Consider the following 18,931-nt stretch of genomic DNA (forward strand, 5'->3'; position numbering starts at 1 on the left):
CTGGAAATGAGTAAATCTCGAAATTCTGAGGGAAAAAGAGATAATCTCTGAATGAGATAATCTGAGATGGAATGTAATCAATGTTGACTGTAAATGAAAAAAAAGTGTTGAGAATCAAATGGATAAGAAGAAGGGTTCAAGGGAAGTTCAAAGAAAGTTTCAAGAGAAGCTGGGCGGAGAAGAAAAGAAGATGATCAAGTTTTCCTTTCCTCTCATCTTCATCTTCATCATTTTCCTCTTTCTCTTTACTCTCTCTTTTTGTTTCCCATTTTGACCCACTAAACCCTCTTTACCTTTATCTATATTCTCATCCTTTTCTTAACATTATATCAATTCTGAATAAAGTTGAGTTCATTTCAATCGTTTCATCGTTACCCTGCTCATCATCATTCAAATTGTGAACCAACACTGTGTACCTTTACCTTCAACTAATTGCCTTTTAACAACATTTCAACATCTGTAAAAGTTCAACTTACGAGTAAAGACGAGAAAAAAACTTTGCTTCATATTTTACTTTATACTTTTTACCAACAGAAGAGAAGATATTTATTCCTGGAAAAGGTTAATATCATTGTTCATCAGTTAACAGAATTATCGTTATCACAACCAGAAACGAAGGATAAACCAAAAGCCAAATGGATAAAATGTTCAAATTGTTATCTGTAAGTTAATCCCATGAAAAAGAAACGCTGAAACCTTTAAGCCTAAAACCCTTTACTAACATTTAATCTTGATTCATAACTTTGATTGTGAATATTAAAGAGAGAGAGAAAAAATCTGATGGAAGAAAAAAATCTTTGACATTTTCGTATCATCATGTTCATCTTCGTCTTCTTCTTCCTTAAGGTAACCCTGATTTCAAGTGTAATACTCTGCCTTACTCATGGAACTCTGTGTGCATCAATTAAATCACCATCAAACTCATTATCAGCCTCATTAGGAAACAGTTTACGATCCAATCCAATCAAAGATGCTCGTGATTTAACCTGGATGTTAGTCCAAGAATATTCACGATTCTTGCTGAGCCTCTTTGAATCGGCCCAGAGTCTGGAAAAAGACATTAAAAGGCGAACCTACATCTATGGGTTGGATGTTGTCGGTCGACCCATTGATCAGTTGACACCCATTGAGATGCTCTTATCGGCCGCCTTGAGGCCTCGCAACTTTTACCACAAAGCAACAGACAACTTTAGCAGAAAGTTGTCCAAAGTTCAAAAGACGATTGACTTTGGTATGGATGCAGTCGAAAAGGCACGGAAAACTTCATCGATATTGTACACTATTTTACAATCGATTCCTCGATCTGGATGAATCTCGTTTCATTCAAGTCTAGTTGTTGAAATTTTTAACTTTATTTTCATCCAAATTAACCATTTTGTTTAATTGTTTTACACAAATGTTGCCAATGAAGAGATTCAAAAATCATTTTTATATTCAAAATTCACTTAATTATTGACTTATTTTCATCATCATTTTCCCACCAAACTATTTTTTTGCTTCATATTCATCAATAAATTGTTTTTTTATTTTCATGCTTCAATTATTGTGTTTTCATTTTTTCTTGCTATATTTACTTTCAATTGTTTCAGGGAATTTCAATCAAATTGAATTGGAATAATTAGCCAATTTAGGTTGCCGCTTTTCAATTGGGTTAACGATAGCAACATGAGTAGTTTGTATTGGTTATAATCAATCCAACTGGATATAAATAACAATTATCATCATCATTATCTTTATCATATCAATTATTGCCTTCAATTTTGATTTAAATTTTGAAATGAATTAAACAAGAGATATTTCAATTTGATGGGTAAATTGTTTTCTTTTCACTCTTTACGTTTAACCAGATGAAGATGGCCTTTCTAAATGTTGATATTAACACTAATCAAATTGTGTGAAAAACTACTTATCAAAACACACTATTCATCTTCATTTTTGGGTTTGGTTTCTTGGTTTGTTTGGGTTGTTTCAGGCCATCCAACAAATTAAGCTAATCACATCAGGCAAACCCATCGATACAGTTTTCATACAACTCTCATTGGGTTCAAAGAGAGAAGCTGGATTTCGCTTCAGCTTTGCCCTAATGCCATGTCTTGGCTTCGGCAGTCTCGAGTCTTTCAATGTACCTTATCAGGTTGAAAATATTACGGTGAAAGGTATTGATTCAGCCTTGATGCTCAAACTTAGATATTGAAAAATAAACTTAAATCAACGTTATAGTGAATGAATCGACCATTTACTTAAACAAAAGGGTAAAAAGGTTAATAGAGTAGGACATGGAAAAATGAATCAACTTGTCTATCTTCCAATGTTACGTCCATCCGAAAAACATCGAAAATCAGACGTAAGAATAAACAATGTAATTAAAAAAATTGAGAAACTGGACTACAAATGTTCAGTTATATGGATTAATCCTTATTTGTAACCAGTTTTATGGAAAAATTGACTTTTACTTCAGATAAGTAAAACCATATTTCACAGCATATTACGAGTGATCTGTCAATCATTACCAGACGTTTTGTTCACCCCAAAGTTGAAATTAGCTAGCAATGATGAGACTTTATAATTGTTATACTATTGTGGCTATGTAATGATGAAACATTTTCTTTCTACAAGTGCGTCACTTTTCAACCGAAGCTTGTCCAGCATAAATGGTCAAAATGTTTCAATAAGAAACACTTTGCGTGATTAGTTTGATGAAAGGGTCAAACACATTAAAATGCTCAGATGCGAGATAGTTATAATTAATCATTAATAGATCATTAATAATTATGTAAGTAAAACGATTGAAAAAATATTGATAAATTTTTCTTGATTTAAGAGTACAGTTGAAGTGGACCCAAATGTTGGTCAATATGACTTTTTGTTCTTCACTTTACTTTATTGTCATCAAATGATATGCCGAAATAGCTCAGTTGGGAGAGCGTTAGACTGAAGATCTAAAGGTCCCTGGTTCAATCCCGGGTTTCGGCGATTAATTTTGAATTAATTAATCAACAGTTCAAATGTTTTTGTTTTTTTATCAAATGCGTCTCGATTGGACTTGAAATGACTGAAAGTTGCAAGGTTTAGCAAGTATAAGATCTTGATAATCTGATCAACTCACTAACTTGAAGTAGCAAGCTTTTTTATCAAGTTTCAATGCTTCATCTTATCTGTTTATTTTCAACAATTCAACAAGTTTCTATTGAAAAACATGAAATGCTCTTACAGTGTTTAAAGAGCAAACTTTTTCAAACTTTGTATCCATTCCACATTCATCATGATCAGTAGCGAAATCATGATTCCTTCAGCCTTGATTCCGGATGCTAATTAACTAAGAGTTTGAAGCAAAAATAAATAGCTGGACTGATAATGTCGATGATATTGCAAATAGTTCAACTCAAGCTGAGAAGCATCTATCAATCAGTGCATTATTAAGTAATTTAATGAACTTTTTTAATTTTGCCCGTTTGATGGGCATTTTCCTTCGGCCTTCTTTAACCATTTCATGTTGATAAAGTATTACAATTAAAAAGTCAAGTTTCGCGTGAAATCATTAATTTGACTGTTTTTGTTTCAACTCTTTTACAATGCTAATAGTCATTGCAGATTTGATCAATTTTTAAGATTCAAGGAAATAATGAATTTTATCGATTGAAAAACAGTTTCAAAGTGTTCAAGGTGAGGTCAGGATTCATGTTGAAAGAAATACTAGTAAAAACTTGAACATTTGAGTGACGTTGAGAATCGTTTATTTTATTACTCTGAACTCAAATCGTCAATAGGTTAATAAGATGAGTTAGACTAAAATAAGATTCCTAATAAGGAGTGAAAGAACTAGAAATTAAATATTAAATCGTTTTTCAACATCAACCAATTTTTAACACAGTTCTTGATAATCAACTGATGCACCCAGAACCAGGGATAATGATGAATTTAATTGATCAGAAAAGGAAAAATATAAAACATAACAATTCAGTTTCAATAAAGACCTTTGATCAATATTAACCAATAGACACTCCTTTCGAGATGATTTAAGAAACTCAAATTTATACTTTTTGTTGATTTAAAAGTGAAAAACATTTACTCAAGTGAATTAAGTGAATTGAATAATGCCGCATTCTTGAGTTCAACTGACCAATTCGACCAAAATGAAACAAAAGCTTGCTAAGCATCGCTTGGCGTTATTGCTTTCCGATTTGTGGAAATTCGTTCAACTAATATTTCGCCAACAGCTGAATGAGCATGATTTTGAGCAGCTTGCGATTGGTGCTGTTGAAACATTGGAACATCAAATTGTGTTTTACTTTGCCTTGAGATTGGGTTTCGATCAAAGTGTCGAGAGACTTGTTGAAATGAAGCGCCAATTCGACTTGAAGAATTGGTTGGTTCGATTTTTCATATTGATCAACCTTTCACGAGCCTTTTTTGTGTTTAGTGCCGAAGGTGACACAGCAATATATTTGGGTGATCCACTGTTTGCATCCAAAGACAGAGATGTTCTGAAGATTGTTGTCGTTGTTGGCACAGGCATAATGTACTTTACTCATGAAGGTGTAATGTTAGTTGAAAGGCAAGGTGGATTTGTTGGGGCAGCTATCAGGGTAAAAGATTTACTGAAAAATGGATTTTCTCATTTTCCATTTGTTCAACCTCAACAAAAAGACTTCAATCGCACTTGTTATTACATTAGTTTATTTTACATCTTTAGCATTCCAGTGACCATTCTTTACGTATCCATCCTTTACAATTATGAGCTCGTCATCAACCTTTACAATCATTTTTCATTTAAAACACTCTTCTTTGAGATTGCATGGACCTTAACATTGACACCTTTAGTGACGCTTTTAACAACTCAACTGGTCTTTATTAGCGCAGTCCTTTGTTTCTATGCTACTGTCCATAATTTCCACATGGAATCGCTAATAAACGCAACCTCACTACTGCTCAAATCACTTGACAAGCCTTACAATACAGACATTAAATTCATCACGAAACATGCGACAGTGTTGTTCAATGCAATGGATTTGAATTTTAGAAAAGTTCGTTTCTTGGTTTTCTATTTTTACACTGGAGTAGCTCTTCAATCGCTTTGGTTTATACAGTTTGCCATTATCATTGGAAATCATTCCTTTGTAATGGACACTCTTATTGCTGGCCTCGGAATCATCATTATTAGTTATACTTTGATAATTAGTCTAGTTTGTGCCAGATTAACCAACAAGGTATAGTTTTAGCTGTGATTTTAGTAAAATGTTTCAAGTTAATTTTTTTGTCTTCTTGCATCGCTTAGGTTGGAAGGCTCTATCCAATGTGGCATCAAGTATATCTTAAAAGTAAAGCTACAATAAACATGAAATTAAAAGTAAATTGAAATTTGTGAAACAATATTATTCCAAAGTTATATATTAATTGAATATTAAAATGAATGTTTATCATTGCAGATGATTGAAATCTTGAACAGAACAACGCTGCCAACGACTGGCTTCCAGATTGGCGATTTTGGGGTAATAACGACAGATTTTGTGTTAATTGTGAGTATTTAATAATGACATTTTCATTTGCTAACTTTCTATTTTTCATTAGTTTCTCCTAGAGTTTGCATCAATGATGATGATGTTGAGATGTAATTTTGGATCATTTTTCTGAGCTTCATTAATAATTCAAGTGTTTCAACATATTTAATTGGATTGTAATCCGTCATCATCACCATCATTTTGGAAACATTACCATCTAAAACCAATAATAAACTAACAATAAAAATGCTAATAATGCTTTTAGCTCAATTAATTGATTCCGAAATCAAATGATTTATTCAAATTTAATTGATCTGGACTCAGGTAGGCTGAGAGTTGCAATGTACGTCTCGAAGTGGACTCAACTAAGGAGTGGTCCCTAAAAAATTGGACAAACTTTAACTGTTAATAACTCGATAAGTATTAGATACTCTTCGTTAAAATTGAGATAATATATTCAATAAGGACAGATAATGAGTCTTGTTTTTCAGCATTCAGCAACTTTGCTTAATTTTGGCCGAAAAGGCCGTTCGAAGAACGCGGCTTCAAAATTTTTTAGTTCATCTCTCAGGAGAGCTCAAAATTTTTTTTTTGCACACATTTTCAGTTATTTTGACCTGAACCATGTTCGCTCAAACCTGTTATACCCATATTAGTTTTTTTCATAATTTTATCAACCTTTAATCAGCGAATTCTGAGTTTCAAAAGTAATTGTGAACACTATTTTGCTTATAGCTTGATCTCTAGCTTCATAGGGATTTGACAAAACTGAACTATTAAATTGCACTTATCATCTAATCAAAGTCAATTTTTTCTATTTAATCAAACATTCTGATAAAAAAAATTATATCTTTGGAAAGAGCATGAAATGCTCGTTAATTAGCGCTATAGAATCCTTTATTCGAAGAATTCTAACATATTTGAAATTTGATTCAAAATTTGTCCAACTTTTTAGGGACCACTCCTTATTAACACTTTATTCAAAGTTGACTTATTATTTTAACAAGAAAATAACTTTTTGTGCAAACTCATTTTTATGAGTAAAGTTGACTTGATCTTAATAAACATTCAGTAAACTTAGCTTGGACTAAAAGACACTTGAAGTCCAACCGACTAAGTCACCAAGTTTACATTAAATCATTGGGTTATTTAGCATTATTATTGTGACAAATTAGTTTGATAGCAAACAAATTTATTAAATACCGTGATGATGGTTTGAGCTGGAAAAGCCGATTCTATACTGTTATACTGTATTCTATGAATAAGAACAATTTGTTACAGTTTTTCAACACATGTACACGTTTCATGATTAAATTATCTAATTAAATGAAATTTAATTAAATTGAATCTCAAATCGCATAGAGCATTTTCAAGGCACAAAAATTTATAAAAGCCTGAAATACGTTAAACAATGTAAAATACTTGGCAATCATTTATTCATGTTAAGAAATACTAGTAAAAATTCGAAAATTTTACTAACGTTGAGAATCGTTTATTTTATTACTTTGAACTCAAATTGTCAATAGGTTAATAAGATGAGTTAGTCTAAAATAAGATTCCTAAGAAATAAAACAATAAGGAGTGAAAGAAATTAAATATTAAATTGTTTTTCAACATTAATCAATTTTTAACACAGTTCTTGATAATCAACTAATGCACAGAGAATCATGCATAATGATGAATTTAATTGATCATAAAAGAAAAATATAAACCAGAAAACTCATTTTCAATAAATACCATTGATCAATATTAACCAATAGACACTCCTTTCGTGATGATTAAAGAAATTCAAATTTATAGCTTTTGCAGTTCATTTAAAAGGGAAAAACATTTATTCAAATGAATTCAGTAAATTGCAGCATTTTTGACTTTAACTTACCAACTCGCGAAGCAAAATGAAACAAAATTTTGCTAAATCTCGCGTGGTGTTGTTGCTTTCCGATTTGTGGAAATTTGTTCAACTGATATTTCGCCAACAGTTGAATGATCATGATTTTGAGCAGCTCGCACTTGGTGCTACTGAAACGTTGGAACATCAAACTGTGTTTTACTTTGCACTGAGACTGGGTTTCGATCAAAGTGTCGAGAAACTTGAAGAAATGAAACGACAATTTGACTTGAAGAATTGGGTGGTTCGATTTTTCATATTGATCAACCTTTCAAGAGCCTTTTTTGTTTTTAGTGCCGAAGGTGACACAGCAATATATTTGGGTGATCCACTGTTTGCATCCAAAGACAGAGATGTTCTGAAGATTGTTGTCGTTGTTGGCACAGCCGTCATGTACTTCGCTCATGAAGGTATAATGTTGGTTGAAAGACAAGGTGGGTTTGTTGGTGCAGCAATCAGAATAAAAGATTTACTAAAAAAAGGATTTTCCCACTTTCCATTCGTCGAGCCTCAACAAAAAGACTTTAATCGCACTTGTTATTACATTAGTTTATTTTGGAACTTTATTTGCCCAATGACCGTTCTTTACGTAACGATACTCTACAACTATGAGCTCGTCATTAACCTTTACAATCATTTTTCCTTGAAAACACTCTTCTTTGAGGTTGCATGGACCTTAACATTGACACCTTTAGTTGCGCTTTTAGCAACTCAACTGATTTGTGTAGCCGCGATCCTTTGTCTCTATGCTACTGTTCATCATTTTCACATGGAATCTCTAATAAATGCAACCTCACTACTTCTCAAATCACTTGACAAGCCTTACAATAGTGACATTAGATTCATTACCAGACATGCGACAGTGTTGTTCAACGAGTTGGATTTAAATTTTAGAAAAGTTCGCTTCATGGTTTTTTATTTTTACACTGGAGTAGCTCTTCAATCGCTTTGGTTTATACAGTTTGCCATTATCATTGGAAATCATTCCATTGTAATGGATGGTCTTATTGCTTGCCTCGGAATCAACATTATTGGTTATACTTTAGTGATTAGTCTCGTTTGTGCCAGATTAACCAACAAGGTTTAGTTGTGATTTAAATGGCTTTTTGAGTAAAATGTTTCAAGTTAATTTTTTTGTCTCCTTTCATCGTTTAGGTTGGAAGGCTCTATCCAATGTGGCATCAAGTATATCTTAAAAGTGAAGCTAAAATAAACATGAAATTAAAAGTAAATTGAAGTTTGTGAAACAATATTATTCCAAAGTTATATATTAATTGAATATTAAAATGAATGTTTATCATTGCAGATAATCGAAATCTTGAACAGAACAACGCTGCCAACGACTGGCTTCCAGATTGGCGATTTTGGGGTAATAACGACAGATTTTGTGTTAATTGTGAGTATTTAATAATGACATTTTCATTTGCTAACTTTCTATTTTTCATTAGTTTCTCCTAGAGTTTATATCAATGATGATGATGTTGAGTTGTAATTTCGGATCATTTTTTTGAGCTTCATTAATAAGTCAAGTGTTTCAACTAACCATATTTAATTGGATTGTAATCCGTCATCATCACCATCATTTTGGAAACATTATCATCTAAAACCAATAATAAACTAACAATAAAAATGCTAATAATGCTTTTAGCTCAATTAATTGATTCCGAAATCTCAAATGATTTATTCAAATGTAATTGATCTGGAATTGGCTTGATCCATCAACGAATAAAATTTACATCTTCAAAATCGATATCTACCTCAAAACTAAAATCCAATCAATGACTGAAAATTTCAACGTTTTATCCATAATATTGTCAATATTATCATAAACGATATTCATCTGATTTGTCAAGAAATGTCTTGACTCAGAGTGGCAACTTTGGCCTCGAAGCGGACTCAACTATTAACAGTTTATTCAAAGTTGACTTATTATTGTAACAAGAAAATAACTTTTTGTGTAAACTCATTTTTATGAGTAAAGTTGACTTGATCTTAATAAACATTCAGTAAACTTAGCTTGGACTAAAAGACACTTGAAGTCCAACCGACTAAGTCACCAAGTTTACATTAAATCATTGGGTTATTTAGCATTATTATTGTGACAAATTAGTTTGATAGCAAACAAATTTATTAAATACCGTGATGATGGTTTGAGCTGGAAAAGCCGATTCTATACTAATAAATTGTACTTGAAGAGCAGCTCAGTATTACAAATTACACATTAAGCGACCCGTGATTAACGGATAAGTTATGAGGCAAAGTCTGAATTTTGTTGAAGATAATTTGAAAAAGATTTTCTCAAAATCTTAATTTAGTCAATTTTACAATAAATAGACAATCAAAATTCCGATTCAAATTTAACCGCTAATCTGTATATTTAAAGTCTTTTCAAAAGCCATTAGCAACAATTGAAAGGCAACCAAGAAAAATGGAAATCTAATGATTCCATCAAAATATTCATCAAATATAATATTTTATATAAATTTCCAGTCAATCGGGTCAAAGGCGAGAAAATTTAGACGAAATTTAATGTTGCAAACTTTCAATTTTAAATGAATGGCGTTAAAATTAGACTAAAATCTAGATCCAGATTTCAAGATTACCTTTGATAACATCATTTCCATGAATAAGCTTCCGTTACAGTTTTCCATTGAATGAACAAGTTTCATGATTAAATCATTTAATTCACTGAATCACGACAAGAAGAAAAGTTATTCAAAATTGAATCTCAAATCGCATAGAGCATTTTCAAGGCACAAAAGTGTATAAAGGCCTGAAATACGTTAAACAATGTAAAATACTTGGCAATCATTTATTCATTTGTTACCTCAATTACAGTTGATTATTTTACTTTTGGTCATTTCTAATGGACTTTAAAAGAGTAAATTCATTTGGATAAAGCATTAAGAGCAACAAAAATGCCTTTGTAAGCCATTTTTTTACTGTAAAAATCGGGTCAAAAGCCATTCTCATTGTGATTAAGGTAAAACCGTCAACCATCATCAATACAATAATAAAATGCAAAACACATTCCAGATTAACCTTGATGAATTGAATGAAGGAACCTTAAAGATTTATTGTGAAGACGAACCAAAATTATGAGCGCAAATACAGATCAAGGTAAGAAGGGGATAAAAAAGGTTGACCCTTAAACTTAACCTCTCAAGGCATTAGTATATAAATATAAATGTAATATTAAAATATTTAAAAATTGATAAATGTTGAATGATAAAAGTTAATTTATTGCCAAGCCTTTAATAATCATCTTTTAAATAGCAAGACATTTGAATATTAATATACATTAAATTATGGCGAAAAGCTTTGACTTTGAAAATGTAAGCTTTTTAAATGGAAAAATCATTTCTCCATCAAATGTGGAATGAAATCGGAAGCTGTAATTGGGTTAATTTTTGGCTACATTCATAGATGAACCTTTAATTGGTTCAAGTTGATCTGTTTTTTATATAAATACCTTTTGATGATTCAATTAACAATTTCAACAATTTTTCTGCTTCTTTGATTGATATTTATTCAATGTCAAGTGAACCTTTGATTTAGGAAAATACTCATTCATTGAGAAAATGTTTTTTTGTTCCTGGCAACATGAAATTGAAATCGCCTTCTGTCAATGAACTTGATTTTTGTCATGTTTTTAACGAGTTAACATCATTAACAAGAGAAATGATTGTTTTCATTAACATCTCGATTAAAGGGTTTCTTGCTATTAAATTAATGGTTGATAATGGTTAATGATGAGAGAATCAAATCAATTGAATTTGCCTCTAGCTTTTCACTCTTTTTTTTGTTGCTGTTAAGTTTATAACGTTATTTGGTTCAAAAATAATTAGCCAATTTGAGAAATGAAAATAATCATCTTTTGTCTTCATTTGAAACTTAAATATTAAACTTAAATTATCATCTTTTACCAATTCGTTATTAAAAGGCTAATTAGTGGATAAACAATGTTAAATGTAATTAGATGATGATAATGATAAAGGAATGACTTTAATGTTGAAACCATGAAAATGGGTAAAAATGAGTTTTGCTCAGCTCTTTTTTTTAAGGTAAACTTTTCCATCTCGGCAAAAAATCTAAATCACTCAACATTTCAAAGGCAATTTTTAGCCTTTTACCTTTTAATTGTTACAATTAGATTTTATTTTGTTTGATGGTTCAACTGTTGAACCTTTAAGCAACTTTACTGTTGACTCTTAATTGCTTTACACCATTTCATGGTTAAGGTTGAAGTTAATGACAAATGTTTGGAAATGTCAATTGATTGATAACTTAAAGTTAAATTGTCACAATCGATGACATTCTCACATCATTAAGATTCAATTTGGTTTATGCTTTTGTCCGGCTTTTAATAGCTTTTAATGTTGCTGTGAATTGGACTTTTGTTTTGCGGTCATTTTTAACTCAATTTGTGTTTCCGTGCGTTTAATCAGTTGAAAGTCTTTAATGAATTATAAATTTGGTTGATGCGATTTTTTCGGGCTTTTGTTTAGCTTTTGGTTGTTGCTATGGTCTGGCAATTGAATTCATTAGATGGGCAAAAAAGTAAATGTTTAAATTGAAAATTTAAAGTTGTTAACATTGCAATTGTAACATTAAGTGTAAATAAATGATTATCATGATGGCCTGGTGTTGATTTAATCGGTAAATCTTCATCTTGCTTGATTAATTGACTTTCGTCTTTTGGCTGACATTTTTTGATCAAACAATTTGATACAACTGTTTGACGTGACACTTAATCAATAATGTCAATTGTCTTGCCATATCTTGGTCAGGTTTACTTTTGATTACAATCAAACCTTTAATTTTCAACAGTTGCCTTATGATTGTGTGAGGTTTGGTTAACATGATTATCTTATTTAATTTGGATGGTTTACGGTTTTACATGTTAACTCTTTGCGGGTCTGCATGAAGAATTGAAATGCCTTGAAACCATGATTAGAAATGATTCATGAGAGTTAATTATATGGTGAGGTGACCATTGGAGGTACAAAAGTAAAGCTTGGTGATTTACTTTTAGCATATTAATCAACCCCAATTGTCAAACATATTTCATGATTATTTGGCTGTGATTAAATTCAATTTCAAGAGCAATTTTGGCTGCATCAAATGAGTAAAATTTAAATTTAAATTTGATAATCATCATCAGGTTTGTTTCAAGATTGCTTCTGATGGCTTCTGATTCAACTGTATGGGAAATGTTGTTAATGAGATTTCTCCAAAAACTCTTCATTTTGATCTTTATCATCAGCTATATTCATGATTAAAAGATTAAATCATTCTAATATTGTTCCGTTTGCTTGATAAACAAAACGATTGATTGTTTACTTTCAACGGGCACAAATCAAGATGGTCACTTTTGGCATCAACTATTGTTTGGAATGGCTCTTTTTGGGTATTAAATCCAATTAAATGAGTCTGAACTGCCCTTTCAAAACCCGCATTGCTCATTTCATCGAAAATGTTATTATTATCGGCTTCTATCATGATCATGATACTCTTCTTTTTTGTTTCCAAAATCCAGTGCAAAATACAATCACTCATTGGAATCTCGGTCAACCTAATAGCTTGCAAAGGAAAAAAAGACGTTACTCAAAAGAGCAAGTAACAATCAAAAAATTGTAGAATTGATGAAAACTGGAAATATCTTACCTTTTCATGAACATCATCTCTTTTGGCTTTTTTTGTGCATCAGGCCTTGGGCAAGTCTTCAAGATAACCTTAGGGAACAAACCTGTTCAGTGAATCTTTTAAAGCAAAGTTGAAAGATTAGAACAGGCAAGAACACCCTTTAATAGTTAAATTGAGGCCTATTCAGGGTTAAATTGTCTCAAAACATGTTGAGTTTAACAGTATCAACACTATTAAGAATCCAGGAGGGAGAGAGAGAGAGCCAAATTGTAAGAGCTTAATCAACTTTGATCTTGATTATTTGATTTTTGGCTATTAACCGCAAACATCATGTTAAAAAGTTAACAAGATGATGTTGATTTGCTTTAAGTTGATCCCTTTTATTCCTCAGATGAAAACAATTGGTGCTTTTGTTGCTCTTTAGGTTGATGATGACGATCATGATGATAATGATGATAAAAATTGATGCAATCAAGATTCCCAATTTGCCTTAAAGTTGAAACTACAGTTCCTCAGGATCCAGGCCTAACCCTTGGTTTGATTTGACTGTTGGCCGAACTGATGATTGACAGTTGAACATCAGATAACGTATTCCAATTCAGGTTGTTGAAGATCCTCTCTGTCGTCTCTCCCTATTTACATTAGAAGGAAACAAAGTATTAGAAGAGTTGCAAATTAATTAAAGGGTTTAATAGAGGATATAATGTAAGCTTTCGATTATATTGATTAGTAGAGATTGGCCCAGAAAAAAATAAGTCAAACCTGGTCAGACTTTGATCGACAAACATCTAAATATTATTGAGCAAGTATAATTTTCTTTGATAAATCAACAGCCTCACAAGTAGATTGCCTTCTAGCCTGCCTTGAAGGACACAATAGGCTGTAAATCATGTAAAAAAAGAGACCAATTAATCATAATTATCCAAGAAATGGGGATCATCGTGAAATCAGATAAAAGAGTTGATTTAATAGATTGCCAATTAATATTAGAAGAAACTAAAAAAAGAAACAAAAAGTAAAAGTTACTAGAGCAATTGATTATAGAAAAAAAAACAAAGGCTGGTTGAAGGATTAACCAGGAAGCCGTTAGATATTACTTACTATGAAGAAATCACAAATTGCCACTTTAAATTGGATACTCCATGGAAATGATAATGAAATATAACAAGACTATCGATAATATTTAATCTTGAAGATGCAATATAACTAAATAAAACTGGTTCAAACTAGAGATTAAACTTTGAATTACTTTGTTACAGAAAACTGAAAGTTGTCGATGGAAATAGCTTTGCTCTTTGAGTTAAGACAAAAGAAGACAAAAGAGGGCGGTGAAAAGAGCCACACACTCTATTAGCTAACAAGTTGATCCTTCAATAAAATAAATTAACTAAGAAAGAAATCATTTAATTCCAAGTTAAACTGGATTTACCTCCATTAGAAATGTTGATATTAATAGCGATGATTTGTCTAATCAATGTGGATGGATCAAATGATCAAACAATCAAGCATCTTGGTTAGCTAAAAGTCTTTCCAAGTAACACGTTCAGTTCTCATGTTGAGAGTGTAAGTTGGCAATAGAGTAAAGCCATAGACAAATGCACCAAGATGTAAAACAGTAAGAGGAGTGGATTGAAGATTAAGATAGATTAATTTGCCTTCGATTTGTGTCTTAATTGATCATCAGGGGATTATTGAAGAGAGGAGTGATCGCCATTGTTATTGTTTGTATAGGAGCCAAACCCCTCTGGTTGTTATCTGAAAAAGTTCCGGTAAATCCGCTCCTATTGATAAAAACACAGAGTTAGTATAAATAGTCGGCCTGAAGTGCTTGTTTATTTATCATTAACAGTTGAATGATACTTGCTAATGATTTACAATTTATAAAGTTTAACAGCTTTAAATTTTGCAAACCGTTTGTTACAGTTTCATTCATTTTTCTTCTTTTTGATCAGCTTCTTCTACGCCATCGTCTTTCTTGATTGCTTCGTGCTCGCCAATAAATCATCCCTTGCTGTTGAAACCAATAATTACTGATGACCATCAAAAGTTGCCTGTAAGCTTCATCTGGACAGTGAACAATCACATTTATTGCTTTTAGTGGGTGGTTATCGATTGAAGAATCCTGATTTTTGCCCTGGTTTCTCTTGCCATCCTGAGCATTTTCACTGTTTACAGTTCCTGAAGACTCCAGAGCGAAGGAAGCTAAAAAGATAATTAAGAGGTAAAGCAACTTATTAATGTCAATATTATTGTTGATTTTTTAGTTTTTGTTTTTTTTATACTCGTATAATCTTGAAAGGTTGATGATTGGGATGAAAAGGGTTGATTGTCTTTGTATAACTGGATGAGAATGGGAGCAAGATCATGAAATAATCATTCATATGGTTAATTACAGTCCATAAGGATTGTTGTTTACACTTTTTTCATGCATTTTTTTTCCTACAAGCAATTGAGACTATTGTTTGCAATGAAACATATTTCATTCACCAAGATATTCACTTAGCCTCTATCGATTATAGATTATTAATCATTAAGCCAAAAGAATTTCAGAAGAAGGAATTTTAATTGTTGAACAGTTGCAAAAGAAAGATTACTTACAGTTTGAGTTGGTTGTGTTGGTAGATCGCCATTGACTCGTCAAAAAACGTTAACTTGATTCCTATTGAGCATAAAATTTTGCTTTTTTTCTGCTTACTTATTCACTCTCTAAATAATCTTGAGATAATAATCAGCTGACTAGGCTGATTGCTTTCTTCAATTTTCATCTTTAGACAAGCAAATTGGTTTGCATCAAAAAAAGTTCATAAAATAAACATGATTAGCGATTTATTTTTAAATCGTTGTAAATATAAGATTGCTCATGCGCAAATATATTTTGCTTTAGTTGCCTGCTGATAGCTTTTCCTTTCTTGAGCCTGATCTCAATCAATGGCCAATTTAATTGTTTTACAATTACTGTGATGGTGAAATTGTTTTTAGGTGTGTTTTGTGGTTTTTTTTGTAAGTGTTACCTGATATTATACATCTTAAAGATGCCTGATGCTTAAAGCTTTTATAGCTCTTCAATTATTAATGTTTACTTTTCCCCTTTTACTTTCTCCTTCCAGGTTATTGTATTGATAAATTTGATCCAAGCTGATAGCTGATAACTTAACCATGATCACTAAAACCCGATTACGAGCTGATTCTAAAACAGTTTCTCCATCACCGCCCCCAACGTCTTTGATCCATAGACGTGGCTTCAAAAGTAATAGCAATCCAAGCCTTTTGAGCTGTATACCAATGGACATGGTACCAAGAAATTCAACAGTCTTAACCCTTATTATTGTGATATCTATTTATTTACTGGTCACTCTGATAACAATTGGTTTTGGCCCTTTTAATTTACCTGCATCATTCAAGCCTCGTCCATCATCGCCAGTATCGTCTTCATCGCTATCGGATGCCCAACTAGGTGTACGAAGAGTTGAACCCAGAAATTTTGTTTCTAGTCGAGCAAGTAGACTTACTGAGGCCTCAACCAGTTATAAAACACATTCAATTGTTTTTGATGCTGGTAGCACCGGTACTAGAATTCATGTTTTCACTTTTAGGATTACAAATTTGCGAAATGGTGGTAAAAAGGTTAAATTATTAAATGAAGATTTCAAACAAGTCAAACCCGGCCTGTCGGCTTATGCTGATGAACCCAAAGAAGCAGCTAATAGTCTTATACCTTTACTTGAAATTGCATTTAAACGTATACCAGTCAACAAGAGATCTTCAACTCCTCTAGCTGTCAAAGCAACTGCTGGACTTCGATTGTTACCTGGCCATCAAGCTGAAGCCATTCTTGAAGAGGTTGATACATTCCTTCGTGGTTTGGAATATCCATTCAAAATGGAATCTAATTCCTCAGTATCTATAATGGATGGTGAAGATGAAGGTGTTTTTGGCTGGTTCACCATAAATTTTCTACTGAATCTCTTAAACAATGATCTCAATTCTGTTGCCCATCTTGATCTCGGTGGTGGATCAACTCAAGTCACTTTCACACCAATCAGAGAGAAAACTTTGCAAAGGTCTCCAAAAGATTTTATCGTTGAACGCAACTTGATTAGTACTACGAAACAATTATACACTCATTCTTATCTTGGATTTGGTCTAATGTCCTCACGGAAGGGAATTCTTCACCGAGCCTTGACAAATGTAACAAATCAAATCAGTGAGGATAACATCATCCACGTGAATCACCCATGTTTCCCCGAAAACACCAAAACAAGCTGGGTTTTCGAAGGTCGTACCTATTTGATTGAAGGAACTCAAGGAGACTGCTTTAAAATTGCCCGTGACTATGTTACCAATCAAGGTGAACAGCCAATATTCCACCAACCTGGTGAACTATTGAGTAGAGAAATCTACGCCATTTCATATTATTATGACCGTGCCTCAGATGTAGGGCTAGTCAATGCGACCCAAAATGGTGGTTCCCTCAGAGTTAAGGATTATTATCTAGCCGCAAAAATTTTTTGTGGTCAACAATTCGACACACTTAATCCAGATAGGACTAGACTTGTTGAGGCCGGGCGATCTGATGCTCAATTCAATTCTAATTTCATGGTTTTCAATGATGCACCTCTTCTTGGTATTAATGGTATCTACGCTGAAAATCCCTTCATTTGTCTCGACCTAGCTTATATTACAAATCTTCTGAACGCAGGATATGATTTGAGTTGGCAAAAAGAAATCAATGTTGTTAAAAGAGTCCGAGGTGTTGAATCGAGCTGGGCTTTAGGAGCTGCTGTTAGCTTGATTAGGTGACCGTTTCTCCATTTGGAATAGCAAATTGTAAATTTTTCTTCCTCTTTTCTTTCGTCAGTCTGTTAACTGTAAATAGTTCCTCATGCTTAAACCAAATGCTCATCGACTCTTAAATCACTCTGTTAATAACTAATCATAAAAAAAGTCAACCCAACCAAGAAGTGGAATCATTCAATTTATCTAGAGACATTTATAAAAATAGTTATGTTTGTTGATAAACTATTTCAACTGTGATGTTTCAATGATTTGAAAACAAAAATAATAACAAATTGCCTTCTATTATTTGTTATGATATAATTTGCAATTATACATTTATAAATGATTGTTCAAATTTGTAAATTTTCCTTTCTAATCAGCGGAAAATAAGATCAAATAAGATAAAAAAATAAATGACTTAAAAAGTTGATTGAATGAAATTTCATTTGTTGACTTCAACTTTTATTCATCATAACATATCAAGTGTCAATGTGAGCTTATTTCGGTGCAATCAATGACGTAGTGGCAATTAAGCCTAAACTAATGGATGCAATCGATTAGTAGGAAAAAGATGGGAATTTTAACTCAAAATAAGAACAAATCATCATAAATCTCAAACAATTAACCTTCAATAAACGAAGCAAGATCTTTTAAATGAGCTGAAAATTCCCATTTTCATTTGCAAATGCTAACCATAGCTATCAATTTACTTAACAACAAGCTAATAATCAGCCTGCAAAACCAATCGAATCAACTACGATTAGTATTAAGTTAAAGGCTTTGTAAAATAATCAGAGTCTCAATTAGAAATTAAATAGAATTAAGATTGAATTGAATCGATATTTTAGCTCAATCTTGCATCAATTTTGCTTGCAATAGTCCCTCAATGCTATCAATGTTTATTTACAATCATTTTGGGTCAAGGAGTTACAATTCAATTAATTAATCACAAGTTTGGTCGAAATAGTTTCTAATTTGAATGACTTTCAAAGTCACTTCTATCAAGAATCAAACCTTTTAATTGCACTTGAAATAATTTACGTAGTACTACTGGATTTTCATTCAACAGATAAGATGGTTAATCTCAATGAAAACAAAACTCGATGATAATGAAAAGAAATGA

General features: G+C 32.1%; 4 protein-coding genes, 1 long non-coding RNA gene and 1 other non-coding gene across 8 annotated transcripts; 5 read left to right on the forward strand and 1 right to left on the reverse strand.

The window, feature by feature from the left end:
- The first annotated feature begins 273 nt into the window (after positions 1–273).
- Positions 274–1,525, forward strand: LOC107367444 (uncharacterized). Its single transcript, XM_015935141.3, has 2 exons — positions 274–662; positions 847–1,525. Exons 1-2 carry the CDS (start codon positions 636–638, stop codon positions 1,309–1,311), a joined length of 492 nt encoding a protein of 163 aa, XP_015790627.2. The 5' UTR covers positions 274–635; the 3' UTR covers positions 1,312–1,525.
- A 1,375-nt stretch (positions 1,526–2,900) lies between these two features.
- Positions 2,901–2,973, forward strand: TRNAF-GAA (transfer RNA phenylalanine (anticodon GAA)). Its single transcript has one exon. It is a non-coding gene; the product is annotated as a tRNA-Phe (tRNA).
- A 1,119-nt stretch (positions 2,974–4,092) lies between these two features.
- LOC149094165 (uncharacterized) lies at positions 4,093–5,817 on the forward strand. Its single transcript, XM_089266842.1, has 4 exons — positions 4,093–5,207; positions 5,276–5,347; positions 5,427–5,516; positions 5,569–5,817. The coding sequence occupies exons 1-4, from the start codon at positions 4,134–4,136 to the stop codon at positions 5,629–5,631; spliced, it is 1,299 nt and encodes a 432-aa protein (XP_089122968.1). The 5' UTR covers positions 4,093–4,133; the 3' UTR covers positions 5,632–5,817.
- A 1,958-nt stretch (positions 5,818–7,775) lies between these two features.
- Positions 7,776–9,043, forward strand: LOC112539816 (uncharacterized). Its single transcript, XM_025162607.2, has 4 exons — positions 7,776–8,467; positions 8,542–8,613; positions 8,693–8,782; positions 8,835–9,043. The coding sequence occupies exons 1-4, from the start codon at positions 7,778–7,780 to the stop codon at positions 8,895–8,897; spliced, it is 915 nt and encodes a 304-aa protein (XP_025018375.2). The 5' UTR covers positions 7,776–7,777; the 3' UTR covers positions 8,898–9,043.
- Positions 9,044–12,058: 3,015 nt separating this feature from the next.
- Positions 12,059–15,874, reverse strand: LOC107370639 (uncharacterized). Its single transcript, XR_016198507.1, has 6 exons — positions 15,631–15,874; positions 14,897–15,234; positions 14,134–14,813; positions 13,795–14,028; positions 13,054–13,664; positions 12,059–12,968 (listed from the first exon to the last, which is right to left on the reverse strand). It is a non-coding gene; the product is annotated as an uncharacterized LOC107370639 (long non-coding RNA).
- Positions 14,880–18,248, forward strand: LOC107367568 (nucleoside diphosphate phosphatase ENTPD5). 3 transcript variants are annotated; one of them, XM_015935283.3, is made up of 2 exons: positions 14,880–15,253; positions 16,140–18,248. In XM_015935283.3, exon 2 carries the CDS (start codon positions 16,189–16,191, stop codon positions 17,830–17,832), a length of 1,644 nt encoding a protein of 547 aa, XP_015790769.1. In that variant the 5' UTR covers positions 14,880–15,253; positions 16,140–16,188; the 3' UTR covers positions 17,833–18,248. The 3 variants fall into 3 exon arrangements, with proteins under 3 accessions (XP_015790769.1, XP_015790768.1, XP_015790770.1); XM_015935282.3 differs by lacking the exon at positions 14,880–15,253 and adding an exon at positions 15,925–16,032; XM_015935284.3 differs by lacking the exon at positions 14,880–15,253 and adding an exon at positions 15,925–16,011.
- Positions 18,249–18,931: the final 683 nt, after the last annotated feature.

Source organism: Tetranychus urticae, chromosome 2, assembly GCF_039701765.1.
Source record: "Tetranychus urticae isolate SD_2017Ah chromosome 2, NJAU_TeUrti_SD_1.0, whole genome shotgun sequence".
NCBI classification, from domain to species: domain Eukaryota; kingdom Metazoa; phylum Arthropoda; class Arachnida; order Trombidiformes; family Tetranychidae; genus Tetranychus; species Tetranychus urticae.